The sequence below is a fragment of the Panulirus ornatus genome, chromosome 39 (assembly GCF_036320965.1).
Source record: "Panulirus ornatus isolate Po-2019 chromosome 39, ASM3632096v1, whole genome shotgun sequence".
NCBI classification, from domain to species: domain Eukaryota; kingdom Metazoa; phylum Arthropoda; class Malacostraca; order Decapoda; family Palinuridae; genus Panulirus; species Panulirus ornatus.
The window spans coordinates 13,962,270-13,983,972 of record NC_092262.1 but is presented as its reverse complement, the minus strand read 5'-3'; the positions used below and the strand labels follow the sequence as shown (position 1 = coordinate 13,983,972).

Here is a 21,703-nt window from a genome sequence, read left to right as displayed (position 1 = left end):
TCAGAAAATGAAAAAAACAAATCTTGAAGGACAAATAGAAATTTGATCTACTTTCAAATATTAAGATAACAAGCATCCATTCCACATAAGCCATGATGTTAAGGCAAGAACCATGCTAAACCAATAAACAAGTCTGTTGGGTGATATTCCTGCATAGTGTGTAACCAATAAGTACTGGAGAAGCACTTCGCACTCTCTAACTTAAACTATAATAAAATCATAACATTTGATGATATTGCAAAAAAAAATTTTTCCTAGGGTAGTGCCCTGCAAGCCTTGACAGAATCTCTAGGATCCACTGGGGCAGAAACATCTAACCCCCACCCACCTTCTGGTGAGGAATATGCCTCTCAGCCCTCCCTAATCACCCATTCCATGCCAGCAGCCTTTCCACCTAGCAGATTGATTTTGATGGCTGGGGGCTGTTGATTGGTCAGAGGGCAGACCCATGCCAAGCTAAGGTAATTACTGACTAATGGGAGGCTAGAAAGGAGTGAGAAACATTTACCTCAACAGAAAGATTTGGATTAAAAGTTACTAACCCCCACATGTTCAGAGACATCTCTCACAGCCTGTAGTATGGACCCTGGATATATATGAATTCAATGATAAAAACCATCTCTTGAATAGCTTTTCTTTACCATTATATATCTTTCGAATAATTGGAAAAACAACTTGAACAAACATGAACATCCCTGAGTTCTTAATGAGGGAAGAAGAAACCAGCTCTGACCATTACAGGTATATAGTGGATTGATCATCATATACATCCTGTGTGAATTCTATTTCCATGCAATATGCTCTCCAGTACAAGTTTAATATGAACTCAGAGTCTGATGAATCCTGAAATCACCGATGAGCTCCAAAAATGGGATATTGTTTAGTAATCAAGACTGAAAATAGGTGCAACTAAAATGAATCTATTAAGAGAAAAGAGCACAGGTTTTCTGCAGTTAAAAAACAAATGTAGGCTTTGAAGTCTGAAAACCCTTTTCTCTCCATGCTTGTGTACCACCAGCAATTAGATACCTCAGATATTTAAGGGGCTGGGACCTTCTATTTTAACACCCTCTTCCCGTTGGAGTAGTGCAAGCTTTCCCCATCCATCAAAATCCTCTAATCCATGAAAGCAGCAATTCTGCTTGCTTAAGACATGCTTGGCCAATCAGAGTTCATCACAAAAATGATGCCATTAACCCACACACTTCAGGGGACTGATCTCCCTAGATTAAGCAGATCGCATGCATCAATACAAAAGATCCTCTGTAATGTGCAAGGTTTTTAAAAAGTAAAGGTGAGGGAAGGTTATACCTCCATTTGAAGACATGGATTATCTAAGAACAATTTCTCAAAGGTGGTAGTTCTAGAGGATTTGTCATAATTAACCTTCTGAATGTCCTCAAGAGGAAAATATGAGCCACAAAAGGACGAGGACTGTCACAGCTTAAATTTTTCTGTTGTTTACAGTGCGAATAAAGTTCATCTTCAAGGACTTGAAAGCAGTTGTAAGGCATGCTCTAAGACTTTCCCAGTGAACTATAAATTAACTGACTGCTTTATCAATGACTGAAGGATTTCACATTGGGCAGAAAAATCTGCGGGAACTTTATTGTACTTCTACAAAGATATGAAGGGAGGGAGACAAATCAAACAACATAAGTTTAAAGGTCTCCAAATTCCATTTGTCATGGCATGTCATGGGAACAATGCCAACAGTAAGATTTGGTCTTCTAGACTGAGGACAGTGGAATCTAAGTTCTCAATGGTTTAGAACAAATCATGGTTAACTAAAGTATCGTCATAGGGAAAAAAAGCAGTCTGGAACAGTAAAGACAGTCTATCTCCCCAGGCAGTACTGGTGAACAGCTAAAGACAGTCTTAAGAACTGATTCCAATGATGCTATATTCTTACATGGAACAACACACTCAGAGTCCTCCAACCAAACCTGGGATGGAGACCTGAAATTCCCTCCAAAAGAAATGACAAACTGTGAAACATCAACAAGGCTGTAATTTGACAAGTCTCCTTTGGTAAGGATGCATTACTGTCAATGTATAGAAATCAGTAAAAAATTTACTATGAAAGTTTTCATCCCAAAGAAGTCCACTGTTTCCCTTCTATCTCTTGTAGCTCAGCCTTGAAGTGGCAGGAGCCCCGTAATCAATTAAGTACATTCTGTAAATCTGATCAAAGTACACTTTTACTGTATACATCACACCCTTAAGAAACTACAGAAATATATGGATTAGAGAGAGAGAGAGAGAGAGAGAGAGAGAGAGAGAGAGAGAGAGAGAGAGAGAGAGAGAGAGAGAGAGAGAGAGAGAGAGAGAGAGAGAGAGAGAGAATCATTTGTTTTAATTATACTTTGTCGCTGTCTCCCGCATCAGCGAGGTAGCGCAAGTAAACAGATGAAAGAATGGCCCAACCCACCCACATACACATGTACATACATACACGTCCACACATGCACATATACATATCGATACAATTCAACGTATACATATATATACATACACAGACATATACATATATACACATGTACATAATTCATACTTGCTGCCTTTATTCATTCCCACTGCCACCCCGCCACACATGAAATGACAACCCCCTCCCCCCTCATGTGTGTGAGGTAGCACTAGGAAAAAGACAACAAAGGCCACTTTCATTCAAACACAGTCTCTAGCTGTCATGTATAATGCATCGAAACCACAGCTCCCTTTCCACATCCAGGCCCCACAAAACTTTCCATGGTTTACCCCAGACGCTTCACATGCCCTGGTTCAATCCACTGACAGCACGTCGACCCCAGTATACCACATCTTTCCATTTTACTCTATTCCTTGCACGCCTTTCACCCTTCTGCATGTTCAGGCCCCAATCACTCAAAATCTTTTTCACTCCATCTTTCCACCTCCAATTTGGTCTCCCACTTCTCCTCCTTCCTTCCACCTATGACACACATATATCCTGTTTGTCAATCTTTCCTCACTCATTCTCTTTATGTGACCAAACCATTCCAAAACAGAGGGCCGGTAGAAGATGAGCAATCCATGCACAATCCAAGAGAATTCATCAATTGAAGCAAGTCAGATGGTGACATCTTTACTATGGTACACTCTGGTGGGTCTGAGGTGGGGCTGAAACGAATGAGCTGCTGCTACCTCAGGTCTGTGGATTGTGATGATTGGGAAAAACTGCTGGTTAAATGATGTGTTCTGTGATCCTAAAGCCCTAAATATCCAAGAGATATTTAATTTCAAAGGAGAGAAACACATTCTTTTAACATTCATCTTCATAACTCAGATTCTCTCAGATTTATAATCAAGGCATGCATGCATATCAAGCCAATTTTAGTTATGATTGACCTTACAACTGTAAGTGGTACACTGATCAACATGCAAGGAAAACAATGATAAAGTCCCATAGTAGTTCATCATCTGGGATGTGGCAAGAATCACTCAGGAGCAACTCTAACCTTTTCCCACTGTTCCAGTTCCTGAGATGATACATAGATGAAATCTCCTACTGGTGTTCCCTGTCCCAACAGTCAGAGATAGAAATCATGACAAATTAGATTACAACATAATATGCACAATATCTAAAAATGTAATTCATTCAGTATCAATCTTACTACAGTAATCAATTTGAATACTTAACTATGGAGAATACACTCCAACCTGGAGTTACAAAAGTTCATTCTGCTGCATTTAAGTTGAGTTTATACAAAACAAATTAGGGAGGACATCACATCTGTAACTAACTATATAAATCAGTTACAAGAAATATTGTTTCTCTAACTGAACATAGGATGTAGTTTCTTAAAAAGATTAATATATATCAGTATGACATGACTGATGACATGATCTGATACTGCTTTCTCTGGTATGCCAAAAATAGGGACAAATGAATGGGAAACTATGGATAAAGCAGAAACTTTCCTCTTTTCATGGCTTCAGAATTCTTAATCAGCATGCATACTATATAAAGGCAACAATTTATTCACAATGATAATCATGAAGCAATTATATCAATTAGATTCAGTAACTAAAACTGACGGCTACAAACATAAGTAATGTTGATTGCTTATAATATAATGACTAATGCAAAATCACCAAAAATTTGGTCTCTGGTACTTCTCTACATCAGTAAAATTAAAGGCAGTTCTTCATTCAGCAGTACTGTCATTCACATTCTGGCTCTTAAGAGAAAGGGTAACTGAAAAATATAGTTCCAGGTTTCAATCATTAGATGGTTCTAATGATTAGCAGTTATAAAATGCAAGTTTTGACATATGAAAAACTCTTTATCTCCAGGGAAGTGTCCCACAAGCCATAAGAAATATGTGAGATTACTGGAGGCTACAAACTCCTTAACATCCCATCTTTCTAGTGAGGTAAAAGCCTTTTACCATTCGTTAAGCACCTAAGAGGCAGTAATGACCTTGGCTTAGCCCGGGTCCACCATCTGTCCAATCAACAATCAACATTAAGTCCCAAAGGTTATATCAGAGACCCATCAAAAGTGGTTCCTGTTGGGTGCTCTTGTAGCACCACCAACCTTGATTTATTTGTGAAAACATAGAGAACTAAAACAATGAACTTCCAAACCTAAGAAGAACCTGACTCTTAAAGGATTTTGATAATGGCTTGAGTATAAGTGAAAATTACTAAGATCATATAGAGCCCCTCAAATCTAAGCAATCAAAAGTCTGAAATCTCCTATTTGTAAATTCCACAGTCTACAGCTTAAACATTAGCCTCCTGAACCATGGCAAAAGTGGTCTATAAAACACAAGATATAAGCTGAAGAAAATCAAGAAGCTGAAAACGTTTCTGTAAACGAGGGTGTCTCATCTTCATCCTTTTTAGGCTACATAAATCACCTTATCACTTAGTTCAGTTGGCTGGAAAAAGATTATCCCAGTAACTTACCTGAAGAGAAAGATAATCTTGTAGATCTCTTTCCAAGACTGAGCTCACTCCTAGCTGAACTCTAAGAAGTAAGTTACATGTGACCTCCTTTCCCCAAAACTAAACTGTCAATCATATACGTAATTTCTCCTCCACAGATAGTCATCAACTTGCTTTCTAATAATCTTTACACACCACACTTGTTAGTGAGACTGATCTGTAGTTTAACACATGTTCCATGCCTCCTTTCTTAGAAACAGGTGTGACATGTGCCCTTTTCCATTCCCTTGGTACTCTGTCTCTTTCTCCAGCAAAATCTTGAACAGCAGTTCAATAGATTTATCTGGCATATCTGCACACATCTTTGGCACATATGGTGAAATTTCATCAGGACCAAGAGCTATGAATGGGTCAAGTCCTTCTATGATTCAGTGAATCCTTCCCATTCCATTTCACTGGTATTGGGACTATTGAACTTGTATTTAGTTCCTCAAATATCCTTACATCATCCTCTACAATTTTTCCTCTAAATTCCTTAAGACTTATTAGCTGCTTCTAAACTATCAAATGACTCCTGAAGAATTTATGAAAAAGGTTTGGATCTTTACCTGCCTTCTCCATAATATTCTTTTCAAAGTTTCTTTTCTTCATCCTTTCTTATCCTGCTATACTCATTCAATGCTCTCTTATATGTTGAAAATGCTGACTGGCTGGAGTCTATGTCTTCATCTTGGAGCTCCTTTGCTCTTTGACATATTTCATTAAACCAAATCTTTCCTCTTTCTTACCACTCCCTTTGTGTCTATGGCTTGAGGTACACACTTCTATACACCACTGTAAACCTCACAGAAGTGTGAGGCTTGAGGTACCCTTGTCTCCACCGATGTAAATTTCACAAAACTTCTCAACACAAAGCCTTGGTTCCCGGCTACTGAACTCCATTCTCCAATCTATTTTACCATGGAAGTTATTGAGGCTTGTGTAGTTTCTGCAACTATATCTCCTCTTTATGTTCTATTCCCCTCTACTGATGTCAAATTCATACAAGTCACTGTGTTACAATTGGTCTCTTTGAAACCGAGGTTCCAACTGAGCCTCTGATTAAAATCAGTTATGAAGAATTGGGTTTCTACCTAACTTCATGAAGGACTAGTATCAAGAAAAACTCTACCAAACATCTAATACAAGCACCAGAATCTGATTGCTTCAGGCCAAGACACAGCAAATTCTTATGGTTTGTGAAAGTTAGACACTTTTGGTCCTTGGGCAGAAAAACTCAAGCTTTTCACAGCTGGTAGAGTTGAGCCTGAAAAAAAATGAGCCAGATGCAGTTTTAGGAGGGATCTTTGCTTTCAAAGACTGATTGTTAATCCTTTTTTCCATAATAAAAGAGCAACTACAACAAGGCCATGCAGTAACACAAGACAGGGACTACAGAGAGGTACATCATCATGAACCACACTACAGTGCAACACATGTTTATATTTCAAAACAGAGGTTGGAGACTAGAAGCCAAAAAACACAAAAAAAATTGAGCATTAAACAGTTCTAATGTAGACTCACAAAAAATTCTCATTTCAAAAGCTGTGCACAGCAACAGCAGGTGATCACCCTAGCTAGTGATCACTCACGAACTAGTAGTGGGTTAAATCATGACAGGAAGTCCAACTCACTAGGGAATATGATGGCATTCCTATGTTGTAAAGTTACCTATGTAAACAAGGTTATTTATTCATTCTTTTTTTTCATACATATTCGCCTTATCCTGCATTAGCGAGGTGGCATTAAGAACTGAGGAGTGAGCCTTAGAGGGTATATCCTCAATTGGCCCACCTCCCTGTTCCTTCTTTTGGAGAATTATAGACGGGAGGAGAGGATTTCCATCCCCTCAGTCCTTCCCTTTTTAGTCGCCTTCTATGACACGCAGGGAATACGTGGGAAGTATTCTTTCTCCCCTATCCCCAGGGATAAAACAAGGTTATATATACAGGAAATGACTATATGGCAACTAGTACATACATTACCTGCCATAACTAGTACCAGGTAAGCAGATCTGGCTCATTAGTTTCATGTATGCCACACAAACTCTTACAAGTTGTATAAGTAATTCAATTACTGTACATAATAAGACACACTCTAGCTAAATGAGACATGATTACTAATCCATGGTTGGATGGAAGAAGAGAGAATAAACAGCAAGGCTGGAGTAGATGTTCTACTCTCACTAGGATCGAATGGATGGCCCAGGGAAAACGTCTTCCCTGCAAAGCTGAAACCATAACTGCCTAAAAGATGGTTAATGTGGGATGAGATGTGTTTACCTCACCAGAAAAGGTAGGGGATTAAGAGGTTTCCAGCCCAATATGTCTGAGATATCTCTCATGGGTCATGGGATGATCCAACCCTGGGGATATATAAGCAATTTTGCAATTCTTTTACAATTCAATCAGAATTTTCCTAAAAAATTAGAAAAAAAATGTACAATAGAAAAGAAATAGACATGTAACACAAACACGTAAACAGACATACAGGCACAAATGCACACATACACAGTGGAACAAGCTGAAGATGAGGTACAGAAGTAGAGCCCTAAGAGTGTAAAGCTCCCTACCAACATGGATAAATAAGTAATAGTGCACTCTCTAACTCTCACTTATAGTCCCACTTACATACAGATATACAAAAATATACCCAAAACAAATGTGAAATCATTGAAAGCAATCTAATATGCAACTAATCATGCTGGCTCCACAGCAAATATGTACTAAATTGGTATTCTGGCTCCCTAAAACTTCTATAAAGAAATATATGTATGGTTTCAGAATATATAGGTGGTTTATCTTTACATTCATTCCTTAAACTTACAAATGGGTTATGTTCCTGAAAAACTATTTTCAAATCAAAATCTCATAAATCAATACTCATTTCTCCACTGACTTTTATGTTCCTGAAAAACTATTTTCAAATCAAAATCTCATGAATCAATACCCATTTCTCCACTGACTTCCATTATAAAATGGGAGATGTGTTTGTACAAGAAAGAAATTCGCCGTATATAAATGTCACTAGAAACAAATTTAAAGATCAATTTCACAAAATGGGAAACAAAATAAATTGTAAATGTTAATAAAAGAAGCATATAGAACATTTCTTAACGAAGAAGATTACAAAACAAAGCACCTTACTGATATCAATGGGGCTTCATCCACTATCATATCTCATTCATTAAAACAGCCAGTCTTATGTAAAGACTGATAGCCTTTCTGTTCTTTCATATCACTAGCACAAATTCTAGATTTTTGGTGCTTCTTAATTACTTTAGGAGGATTAAAATTCAGTCTTCAACTAAAATGTCTTCATAAAAATTTGCAAGATATTCGTAAAGTTTTTTGTTTGCAAACAGAGCCAGCAGATCCCTTCTCTTTCTTTGTATCTATGAATAAATTTGGTAGATAGAGCCTTCATAGATTGGAAAATGGGTATATTACTACAATCAATACTTGAATAAAGAGAAGTCTTCAGTACCTTGTGCTATAATTTCTGAGTAAGCCAAATGCCCTTAAAATAAAAATAAAAATTGTAGAAAAGGAGAATCATATGCTTGTTTGTTGCAAAAACAGCAATCAGAGACATTTCGAAACAATATACACTGCAAATATACTTAGCCATACCTCACTGGATTGGTGAAGAGTTTGAGGTGAGAAAAAATAATAATCAGGAAGTGAAGGGACTGGGCAGAAAGACCCCTGCAGGATTGTCATGAACCGTTCTCGAATACTAGAGTGGAGCTGCTGCAGATCTTGGCAAGGGTGATGGAACTTCAGGAGAGAAAGTGGAAATCTATTGGAACTGCTGACACTACTACTCTTCATGACCGTTGCATCAGCTGTTTCTCCAGCCATGTCTTTTTTCTCTCCCTAAAGATGAAATGCAGTGCAATTATTTTTTCTGTCCTCCAAGGTACACAGTATCTTAAACAATACAAATACATTTTATGTGTCAATGCTGCTGAGGAACAAGTCTTAGAAAAAATAAATGCTTTTCAGCTACAAGCAAACATGGCACACAAATATGATGAAAAAGCTGAAACAAATACATTAGTAACACAAAATACAAAGCAAACACAAATGGATATGAAAGAAATATATATGGAAAAGTAAAATAAAATCTCCTTAAGAAAGAAAATTCAGGAGTAAATCTTCAATAATCACTTATTAATTTATCATACTTAGTCACTGTCTCCCGCATTAGCAAGGTAGTGAGGAAACAGACGAAAGAATGGCCCAACCCACCCACATAAACATGTATATACATAAACGCCCACACACGCGCATATACATACCTATACATTTCAACGTATACATATATATACATACACAGACATATACATATAAACACATGTACATATTCATACTTGCAGCCTTCATCCATTCCTGTCGCCACCCTGCTACACATGAAACAGCACCCCCCCATGCATGCGCAAGGTAGCACAAGGAAAAGACACAAAGGCCACATTTGTTCACACTCAGTCTCTAGCTGTCATGTGTAATGTACCCAAACCATAGCCCCCTTTCCACATCCAGGCCCCACAAAACTTTCCATGGTTTACCCTAGACACTTCACATGCCTTGGTTCAATCCACTGACAGCATGTCCACCCCGGTATACCACATCATTCCAATTCACTCTATTCCTTACATGCCTTTCACCCTCTTGCATGTTTAGGCCCCAACCACTCAACATCTTTTTCCCTAAATCCTCCAGTTTGGTCTCCCACTTCTCCTCGTTCCCTCCACCTCTGACGCATATATCCTCTTTGTCAATCTTTGCTCACTCATTCTCTCCATGAGTCCAAACCATTTCAATACACCCTCTTCTGCTCTATCAACCACACTCTTTATCACCACACATCTCTCTTACACTTTCATTACTTAATCAAACCACCTCACACCACATATTGTCTTCAAACATTTCATTTCCAACACTGCTACCCTCCTCCACACAACCCTATCTATAGCCCATGCCTCACAACCATATAACATTGTTGGGACCACTATTCCTTCAAACATACCCATTTTTGCTCTTCAAGATAACGTTCTCGCCTTCCAAACATTCTTCAATGCTCCCAGAACCTTCGCCCCCTCCCTACCCTATGACTCACTTCCGCTTCCATGGTTCCATCCACTGCTAAATCCACGTCCAGATATCTAAAACACTTCACTTCCTCCAGTTTTTCTCCATTCAAACTTTATTTTATTCATCTATTACACTTTGTTGCTGTCTACCGCATCAGCGAGGTAGAGCAAGGAAACAGATGAAAGAATGGCCTAACCCACCCACATACACATGCATATACATACACATCCACACACGCACATATACATTCCTATACATTTCACCGTATACATATATATACTTACACAGACATATACATACATACACATAAACATAATTCATACTTGCTGCCTTTATTCATTCCCGTTGCCATCCCACCACATGTGAAATGACACCCCCCTCCCCCCACACGTGCGCGAGTTAGTGCTAGGAAAAGACAACTAAGGCCACATACGTTCACACTCAGTCTCTAGCTGTCATGTATAATGCACCAAAACCGCAGCTCCCTTTCCACATCCAGGCCCAAAAAACTTTCCATGGTTTACCCCGGATGCTTCACATGCCCTGATTCAATCCACTGACAGCACATCCACCCCGGTATACCACATCATTCCAATTCACTTATTCCTTGCACGCCTTTCACCCTCCTGCATGTTCAAGCCCCGATCACTCAAAATCTTTTTCACTCCATCTTTCCACCTCCAATTTGGTCTCCTACTTCTCCTCATTCCCTCCACCTCTGACACATATATCCTCTTTGTCAATCTTTCCTTACTCATTCTCTCCGTATGACCAAACCATTTCAATACACCCTCTTTTGCTCTCTCAACCACACTCTTTATATTACCACACACCTCTCTTACCCTTTCATTACTTACTCGATCAAACCACCTCACCACATATTGTCCTCAAACATCTCATTTCCAACACACTAACCCTTCTCCACACAACCCTATCTATAGTCCACACTTTGCAACCATATAACATTGTTGGAACCACTTTTCCTTCAAACATACTCATCTTTGCTTTCTGAGATAATGTTCAAACTTACCTCCCAATTAATTTATTCCTCAAGCCTACTGATCCTAATAACTTTGCTCTTATTCACATTCACTCTTAGCTTTCTTCTTTCACACACTTTACTAAACTCAGTCACCAACTTCTGCAGTTTCTCACTCGAATCAGCCACCAGCGCTGTATCATCAGCGAACAACAACTGACTCACTTCCCAAGCCTTCTCATCCACAACAGACTGTATACTTGCTCCACTCTCCACAACTCTTGCATTCACCTCCCTAACAATTCCTTCCATAAACAAATTAAACAACCATGGAGACATCACGCACCCCTGCTGCAAACTGGCATTCACTGGGAAACAATCACTGTCCTCTCTCCCTACTCGTACACATGCCTCTATCAACTCTATCATATGCCTTCTCCAGATCCATAAATGCTACATACAAATCTATCTGTTGTTCTAAGTATTCCTCACATACATTCTTCAAAGCAAATACCTGATCCACACATCCTCAACCAATCCTCAAACCACACTGCTCTTCCCCAATCTGATGCTCTGTACATGCCTTTACCCTCTCAATCAATACCCTCCCATATAATTTCCCAGGAACACTCAACAAACTTATACCTCTGTAATTTGAACACTCACCTTTATCCCCTTTGCCTTTGTACAATGGCACTATGCATGCTTTCTGCCAATCCTCAGGCACTTCACCATGAACCATACATACACTGAATATCCTTACTAACCAATCAACGACACAGTCACCCCTGTTTTTAATAAGTTCCACTGCAATACCATCCTAACCCACCACTTAGCTGGCTTTCATCTTCCACAAAGCTTTCACTATCTCTTCTCTGTTCACCAAACCATTCTCCCAGACCCTCTCACTTTGCACACCACCTCGACAAAACACCCTATATCTGCCATTCTATCATCCAAAGCATTCAACAAACCTTCAAAATACTCACTCCATCTCCTTCTTCAATAATTAGTAGAATAAATTTAACATAACACTAAGGCTAAAAGAACTATATATGAACATCTGGCATTCCAAGAACAGGCAACCCCCAAAATCTGGCACCTGTACAGGTACTGGTGCTTGGTGGAACCCCTTGCTCTTTAACTTTTATCTAATCACCCACTGCAACCATCACCTACACTGAACTGTACATTTCAGTTCAGTAAATAACTACTAATGCAATCTTCTGCAAAACTTACAAACTTACACAAAGGGAAAAAAAAATTCTACAGGATAACCTATAATTCATTTGATCCCTATCAAGGCTCCTCAGACACGAACTTTTTTCACTGTAATCAACATGGCATTGACAAAAATAAGCTCCAATAATGGCCATCTTAGATGAAAGAAAAACTGATACACACCAAAACTATACAGATATATAAATCACAGACCATGCACGCTTATCTATACATACACTTCAAATTACAATGTATACATACTAAGAAAATGCCGATGAAAATGTGTAAATGCTATCTGATTATTTATTTATCTATCATATTTAATCGCTGTTTCCCAATTTATCTATCATATTTAATCGCTGTTTCCCACATCACCAAGATAGTGCCGGGAAACAGAGAAAAATGGACTATCCACTCATATACACATTTTTTTTTTCTTTTTTTGCTTTGTCGCTGTCTCCCGCGTTTGCGAGGTAGCGCAAGGAAACAGACGAAAGAAATGGCCCAACCCACCCCCATACACATGTATATACATACGTCCACACACGCAAATATACATACCTACACAGCTTTCCATGGTTTACCCCAGACGCTTCACATGCCTTGATTCAATCCACTGACAGCACGTCAACCCCGGTATACCACATCGCTCCAATTCACTCTATTCCTTGCCCTCCTTTCACCCTCCTGCATGTTCAGGCCCCGATCACACAAAATCTTTTTCACTACATCTTTCCACCTCCAATTTGGTCTCCCTCTTCTCCTCGTTCCCTCCACCTCCGACACATATATCCTCTTGGTCAATCTTTCCTCACTCATTCTCTCCATGTGACCAAACCATTTCAAAACACCCTCTTCTGCTCTCTTAACCACGCTCTTTTTATTTCCACACATCTCTCTTACCCTTACGTTACTTACTCGATCAAACCACCTCACACCACACATTGTCCTCAAACATCTCATTTCCAGCACATCCATCCTCCTGCGCACAACTCTATCCATAGTCCACGCCTCGCAACCATACAACATTGTTGGAACCACTATTCCTTCAAACATACCCATTTTTGCTTTCCGAGATAATGTTCTCGACTTCCACACATTCTTCAAGGCTCCCAGAATTTTCGCCCCCTCCCCCACCCTATGATCCACTTCCGCTTCCATGTTTCCATCCGCTGCCAGATCCACTCCAAGATATCTAAAACACTTCACTTCCTCCAGTTTTTCTCCATTCAAACTCACCTCCCAATTGACTTGACCCTCAACCCTACTGTACCTAATAACCTTGCTCTTATTCAGATTTACCCTTAACTTTCTTCTTTCACACACTTTACCAAACTCAGTCACCAGCTTCTGCAGTTTCTCACATGAATCAGCCACCAGCGCTGTATCATCAGCGAACAACAACTGACTCACTTCCCAAGCTCTCTCATCCCCAACAGACTTCATACTTGCCCCTCTTTCCAAAACTCTTGCATTTACCTCCCTAACAACCCCATCCATAAACAAATTAAACAACCATGGAGACAACACACACCCCTGCCGCAAACCTACATTCACTGAGAACCAATCACTTTCCTCTCTTCCTACACGTACACATGCCTTACATCCTCGATAAAAACTTTTCACTGCTTCTAACAACTTGCCTCCCACACCATATATATATATATATATATATATATATATATATATATATATATATATATATATATATATATATCTTTCTTTTTCTTTTAAACTATTCGCCATTTCCCGCGTTAGCGAGGTAGCGTTAGGAACAGAGGGCTGGGCCTTTTTTGGAATATCCTCACTTGGCCCCTCTGTTCCTTCTTTTATATATATATATATATATATATATATATATATATATATATATATATATATATATAAATGCCCATACACAGACATATAGATATATACACATGCACATATTCATACTTGCTTGCCTTCATCCATTCCTGTTGTTACCCTGCCACAGAGGAAACAGCATCCCCCCCTTCAGCAAGGAAGCACCAGTAAAAGACAAAAAAAAGCCACATTCATTCACACTCAGTCTCTTGCTGTCATGTGTAATGCACTGAAACAACAGCTCCCTATCAACATATACCATATAACATTGTTGGAACAACTATTCCTTCAAACATACCCATTTTTGCTCTCCGAGATAATGTTCTCTCCTCCCACACATTCTTAATTGCTCCCAGAACCTTTGCCCCCTTCCCCACCCTGTGCTATCTATCTGCCTATCTATCAATAACTCTGATGCCTATTCCCCCTGGGAACTCTCATGAAGGGGGTGGCCATGGTAAGAGAGTCTCCACTTATCCCTATCCTTTCATTCCTCCCTTGCATACACCATTCTACATTCTTCCTCCATCTCTCTCCCTCCAGCACTCTTCCATACTATTTCCCCATGTCACAAGCAATCATTCTCTCACACTGTACTTAACTGTACTTAACTGTACTGCCATGCACTCTCATCGTAAAGTTCCTGTATTGTACTCTTTCCAAATACCCAAACCACCACAAGGTATTATGTTTCATCCACTCTACCACACCACATTTCATTCCCTCTGCATTCCCCAACATACCAAATCTCTCACACAACTCCTCATTTCTCTCTTCATGCCATCTAGTCATACCAAATGCTTCTTTTAAATAGCTTTTTCACAGCTTTGATTCTTGACTTCTGTGACTCATTCCATGTCCATGTTTTGACTGCACAGGACAGGGTCAGGACTATGTTGTCCCTTAATCCTTTACTGTCTTCAATACTTACACCTGTACCCTTCAGGAATGCAAAACAAGTACCATACAATTAACAATTTTGAAAATACCGTTTTACTCTTTAGTAATGAGAACAATCAACAATACCTTGGGTATAGCTGTGCCCTGGTTAGGGGGTTCTATCAGAGACCCTGAAACCTCTGGCCGACACTGATGCATAAACTCAAGATCAATACGAAGCCGGAAATCCCTTAAGTGCCCACATATTGTCTGTTGGTATAAAAACTTGGACTGAAAATATTCACTTCATAAGTGTATAATAATACATTAATTAATAAACTTTTTTCACACATATTTGCCATTTCCTGCATTAGCAAGGTAGCGTTAAGAACAGAGGACTGAGCCTTAGAGGGAATATCCTCACTTGGCCCCCTTCTCTGTTCCTTCTTTTGGAAAATCAAAAATGGGAGGGGAGGATTTCCAGCCTCCCCGCTTCCTCCCCTTTTAGGCAACTTTTATGACACACAGGGAATACATGGGAAGTATTTTTTCTCCCCTATCCCCATGGATAAACTTCTTTCTTTCTTTCAAACTATTCGCCATTTCCCGCATTAGCGAGGTAGCGTTAAGAACAGAGGACTGGGCCTTTGAGGGAATACCCTCACCTGGCCCAATTCTCTGTTCCTTCTTTTGGGAAAAAAAAAAAAAAAAAAAAAAAAAAAACGAGAGGGGAGGATTTCCAGCCCCCCGCTCCCTCCCCTTTTAGTCGCCTTCTACGACACGCAGGGAATACGTGGGAAGTATTCTTAATCCCCTATCCCCAGGGATAAACTTATTTACATCAAAACTACTGATGAAAAATATTCATACACAATAAAATACTCCCCATTGGCACACTTCTTCCATTCATAAAGAAGTTAAGGGGACAGTATATCTGTAAGTAATGACTTTGGTTACTTTTTCTGTTCACTAATAAATGTATTCTATAAACTAAATATGTAGAATAAGAGAGACTAATACTGAATCTGAGTATCTAAGATGATGGTGTGATATTCTGTGAGAACACAAATTGAGGAGTTATGAAATCAGTGGGAAATAAAGGATTATGAGGGAAGTAGTTATGGTGCTATCATGATTATGTGTGGAGAGAAGAGTTTTGGAAATAATCACTAAAAGTGTTATCCAAAACAGACTGAGGAAGAAAAGGTATTCAGAGTGATACAGCTTATGTACATAATAGGTATCTCAAATAAACAAAGGCATAAATATATTCAGACTATGGTGTAGAAGACACTTTACATAAGCGACTCTCCTAAAAACCAAAACTTACTTTTGCATTAAAGAAACTGTTCTATACATAGAGGAAAAGATTTTTGTGCTTCTTCAAGTGAGGTGACCAAACAAGAGTAGCATACTCTAGTTTTGGTCTAATGTACTCTGGGAATGGTTTGCTAAACATTTCCTAACTGAAGTATTCAAATATGATTCTAGTAAGTTTCAGTTTTTTTAAATTTTCCAAAAGAAGGAACAGAGAAGGGGGCCATATGAGGATATTCCCTCAAAGGCCCAGTCCTCTGTTCTTAACGCTACCTCGCTAATGCGGGAAATGGCGAATAGTATAAAAAAAAAAAAAAAAAAATGTTTCAGTACCATGTGAACAACCTCACTTATATGTTTGGGCAATCCTCATTTCACAAACTGGTTCAGAAACTAATAATACAAATTAAAATTTGTTAAAGTGCTAAAGCCTAAGTTCAAAATGTACTCTTCACAAGTACAGAAATGACTTAACAGTTCTGAACTTTAAAGCAGACAAAATAAAATCATAAACAGCAAAGGCAGAATGATTCACAGGAAGGAAAGTTTTTAAAATGCTATGAGAGGTAGACAAAGTTCTATGGCATTAGAGTATGGCAAAGATACTGCACAGATCATCTAAGAAAAGCTTTGTAAATCATGAAATGTCAAGTGGAGAAAAGCAGTCCAAAATGGCAGAGCTTTAATCTACTATCAATCACAACTTCTACTTCTTTGTATTTCATTTATTATACTTAGCAAGGTAGCGCAAGGAAACAGATAAAAGAATGGCCCAACCCACCCACATACATATATATACATAAACGCCCACAAACGCACATCTACATACCTATACATTTCAATGTATGCATACATATACATACACAGACATAAACATATATACTCATGTACATCTTTATACTTGCTGCCTTCATCCATTCCTGTTGCCACCCTGCCACACATGAAAAATAGCACCCCCCTCTCCCCCACACTAGGAAAAGACAACAAAGGCCACATTTGTTCACACTCAGTCTCTAACTGTCATGTGTAATGCACTGAACCCACAGCTACCTTTCCACATCAAAGTCCCACAAAACTTTCCATGGTTTACCCCAGACGATTCACATGCCCTGGTTCAATCCAGTGACAACACGTCCACCCTGGTATACCACATCGTTCCTATTCACTCTATTCCTTGCATGCTTTTCACCCTCCTGTATGTTCAGGCCCTGATCGCTCAAAATCTTTTTCACTCCATCTTTCCACTTCCAATCTGGTATCCCACTTCTCCTCGTTCCCTCCACCTCTGACACATATATCCTCTTTGTCAATCTTTCCTCACTCATTCTCTCCATGTGACCAAACCATTTCAATACACACTCTTCTGCTCTCTCAACAACACTGTTTTTATTATCACACATCTCTCTTATCCTTTCATTACTTACGAGATCAAACCACCTCACACCACATATTGTCCTCAAACATTTCATTTCCAACGCATTCACCATCCTCTGCACAACCCCATCTACGGCCCATGCCTTGCAACCACATAACATTGTTGGAACCACTATTCCTTCAAACATATCCATTTTTACTCTCCAAGATAACGCTCTCGCCTTCCACACATTTTTCAATGCTCCCAGAACCTTTGCCTTCTCCCCCACCCTGTGACTCACTTCTGCTACCATGGTTCCAATTCAATTCTAAATCCACTCCCAGATATCTAAAACACTCCACTTCCTCCAATTTTTCTCCATTCAAACTTACCCCCCAATTAACTTGTCCCTCAACCCTACAGAACCTAATTACCTTGCTCTTATTCACATTTACTCTCAGCTTTCTTCTTTCACATACTTTACTAAACTCAGTCGTCAACATCTGCAGTTTCTCACCAGAATCAGCCACCAGTGCTGTATCATCAGCGAACAACAAGTGACTCACTTCCTAAGCCGTCTCATCCACAACAGATTGCATACTTGCCCCTCTCTCTAAAACTCTTGCATTCACCTCCCTAACAACCCCATCCATAACAAATTTAACAACTATGGAGATATCACGCACCCCTGTTGCAAACCGACATTCACTGGGAACCAGTCACTTTCCTCTCTTCCTACTTATACACATGCCTTACATCCTTGATAAAAACTTTTCACTGCTTCTAGCAACTTACCTCCCACACCATATACTCTTAATACATTCCACAAAGCATCTCTATCAACTCTATTATATGCCTCCTCCTAATCCATAAATACTACATACAAATCCATCTCTTTTTCTAAGTGTTTCTCACATACATTCTTCAAAGCAAACAACTGATCCACACATCCTCTACTGCTTCTGAAACCACACTGTTCTTCCCCACCCTGATGCTCCATACATGTCTTACTTCTACTTCTTAAAACAGAATTCAGCTTAGCAAAATTCTGAAACTTTTCCACACATAAGAAAATAATACTGAACTTCTTACCTGAAGAAAATTTGTGATATCAATTTCCATGACAGCTTCATGACAATGATCAAGAGCAGCTTGTATATCATGTGCATGAACACTCAACTCTCTCTGTAAAGCTTGGAACAAACCAAGGACAAAACTTCGCAGGTACAGCACTTCTAATGCATCAACATGAGCACGCAGGCAACTTGAGTCTGCTAAAATATCAGAGCATGAGTTAGTGGCTTATCATGCTTGTGACTGGCATATATCATTACCAACTAAAACCTTTTAATCCTGAGTGCATTGAATAAGTCATCTCCCTTGGGCTGACAAATATCAACAACATTCATGATGCTGAGGATACAATTTGAGTCATTTACCCATTTCATTACAACAAACATCAATTTACTGTTACATAGCTGGGTACTAAGACAGCCAATCTAAAAAAAAAAAAAATGTTGAATTACAAGTTGAATTCCACATCATATATTTACCTGGAGATTGTGGCCTATGATAGGTGTACGTCTGAAGGGCGGGAGTTTAAGACTGAGTTGGGAGACTGGATGTTTATTGCCTGTTGCTTAGGCTCCCAGGGGATAGGGGAGAAAGAATACTTCCCACATATTCCCCACGTGTCGTAGAAGGTGACTAAAGGGGGCAGGAGCGAGGGGCTGGAACCCCCCCTCCCCCTTCTTATATTCAAATTTCTAAAAGGGGAAACAGAAGAAGGAGTCATGTGGGGATTGCTCATCCTCCTTGAAGGCTCAGATTGGGATGTCTAAATGTGTGTGGATGTAATCAAGATGAGAAAAAAGGAGAGAAAGGTAGTATGGTTCAGAAAAGGAACCTGAATGTTTTGGCTCTGAGTGAAACGAAGCTCAAGGGTAAAGGGGAAGAGTGGTTTGGGAATGTCTTGGGAGTAAAGTCAGGGGTTGGTGAGAGGACAAGAGCAAAGAAAGGGGTAGCAATACTCCTGAAGCATGAGTTGTGGGAGCATGTGATAGAGTGTAACAAAGTAAACTCTACATTGATATGGGTAAAACTGAAAGTGGATGGAGAGAGATGGGTGATTATTGGTACCTATGCACCTGGTCATGAGAAGAAAGATCATGAGCGGCAAGTGTTTTGGGAGCAGCTGAGTAAGTGTGTCAGCAGCTTTGATGCATGAGACCAGGTTATAGTGATGGTTGATTTGAATGCTAAGGTGAGTAATGTGGCAGTTGAGGGTATAATTGGTGTACATGGGGTGTTCAGTGTTGTAAATGGAAATGGTGAAGAGCTTGTGGATTTGCGTGCTGAAAAAGGACTGGTGACTGGGAATGTCCAGTTTAAAAAGAGATATACATTAGTATATGTTTGTGAGTATGAGAGATGGCCAGAAGGCAATATTGGATTACATGTTAATTGACAGGCATGTAAAAGAGAAAATTTTGGATGTTGATGTGCTGAGAGGGGCAGCTGGAGGGATGTCTGACCACTATCTTCTGGAGGCAAAGGTGAAGATTTTTAGAGGTTTTCAGAAAAAAAGAGAGAATGTTGGAGAGAAGAGAGTGGTGAGAAGATGTGAGCTTGGAAAGGAGACTTGTGTGAGGAAGTACCAGGAGAGATTGAGTGCAGAATGGAAAAAGGTGAAAGCAAATGACATAAGGGGAATGGGGGAGGAATGGGCTGTATTTAGGGAAGCAGTGATGGCTTGCACAAAAGATGCATGTGGCATGAGAAAGGTGGGAGGTGGGCAGACTAGAAAGGGCAGTGAATGGTGGGATGAAGAAGTAAGATTGTTAGTGAAAGAGAAGAGAGGGGCATTTGAACAATTTTTGCAGGGAAGTAGTACAAATGACTGGGAAATGTATAAAAGAAAGCAGCAGGAGGTCAAGAGAAAGGTGCAAGAGGTTAAAAAGAGGGCAAATGAGGGTTGGGGTGAGAGTGGAAAAAGAGGGCAAATGAGAGTTGGGGGTGAGAGAGTGTCATTAAATTTTAGGGAGAATAAAATTATGGATTTGTATGTAGTATTCATGGATCTGAAGAAAGCATAAGACAGAGTGGATAAAGATGCTTTGTGGTAGGTATCAAGAGTATATGGTGTGGGAGGTAAGTTGCTAGAAGAAGTGAAAAGTTTTTATCAAGGATGTAAGGCATGTGTACGAGTAGGAAAAGAGGAAAGTGATTGGTTCTCAGTGAATGTTGGTTTGCGGCAGAGGTGCGTGATGTCTCCATGGATGTTTAATTTGTTTATGGATGGGGTTGTTAGGGAGGTGAATGCAAGAGTTTTGGAGAGAGGGGAAGTATGCAGTCTATTGTGGATGGGAAGGCTTGGGAAGTGAGTCAGTTGTTGTTCACTGATGATACAGCGCTGGTGGCTGATTCAGGTGAGAAACTGCAGAAGTTGGTGACTGAGTTTGGTAAAGTGTGTGAAAGAAGAAAGTTGACAGTGAATGTGAATAAGAGCAGGGTTGTTAGGTTCAGTAGGGTTGAGGGACAAGTTAATTGGAAGGTAAGATTGAATGGAGATAAACTGGAGGAAGTGAAGTGTTTTAGATATCTGGGAGTGGATTTAGCATTGAATGGAACCATGGAAGCAGAAGTGAGTCATAGGGTGGGGGAGGAGGCGAAGGTTCTGGGGGCATTGGAGAATGTGTGGAAGGCGAGAACATTATCTCAGAGAGCAAAAATGGGTATGTTTGAAGGAATAGTGGTTCCAACAATGTTATATGGTTGCAAGACATTAGCTATAGATAGGGTTGTGTGGAGGAGGGTGGATGTGTTGGAAATGAGAGGTTTGAGGACAATATGTGGTGTGAGGTGGTTTGATTAAGTAATGACAGAGTAAGAGAGATGTGTGGTAATAAAGAGTGTGGTTGAGAGAGCAGAGGAGAGTGTACTGATATGGTTTGGTAACATGGAGAGAATGAGTGAGGAAAGATAGACAAAGAGGATAAATGTGTCAGAGGTGGAGGGAACAAGGAGAAGTGGGAGACAGCGACAAAGTATAAGTATAATGAT

At 39.6% G+C, this 21,703-nt stretch overlaps 1 protein-coding gene across 1 annotated transcript in view; it reads right to left on the bottom strand.

Moving 5' to 3' along the window:
- The window catches only part of LOC139761194 (KICSTOR complex protein SZT2-like), a 388,469-nt gene that overhangs the window by 237,552 nt on the left and 129,214 nt on the right, over nucleotides 1-21,703 (bottom strand). Inside the window, exons 24-27 of the mRNA XM_071685224.1 lie at nucleotides 18,734-18,915; nucleotides 15,118-15,240; nucleotides 8,583-8,828; nucleotides 3,477-3,536 (exon numbers count right to left, since the gene is read on the bottom strand). Coding sequence (XP_071541325.1) covers nucleotides 3,477-3,536; nucleotides 8,583-8,828; nucleotides 15,118-15,240; nucleotides 18,734-18,915 — 611 coding nt within the window. The remainder of the gene's footprint in view (nucleotides 1-3,476; nucleotides 3,537-8,582; nucleotides 8,829-15,117; nucleotides 15,241-18,733; nucleotides 18,916-21,703) is intronic.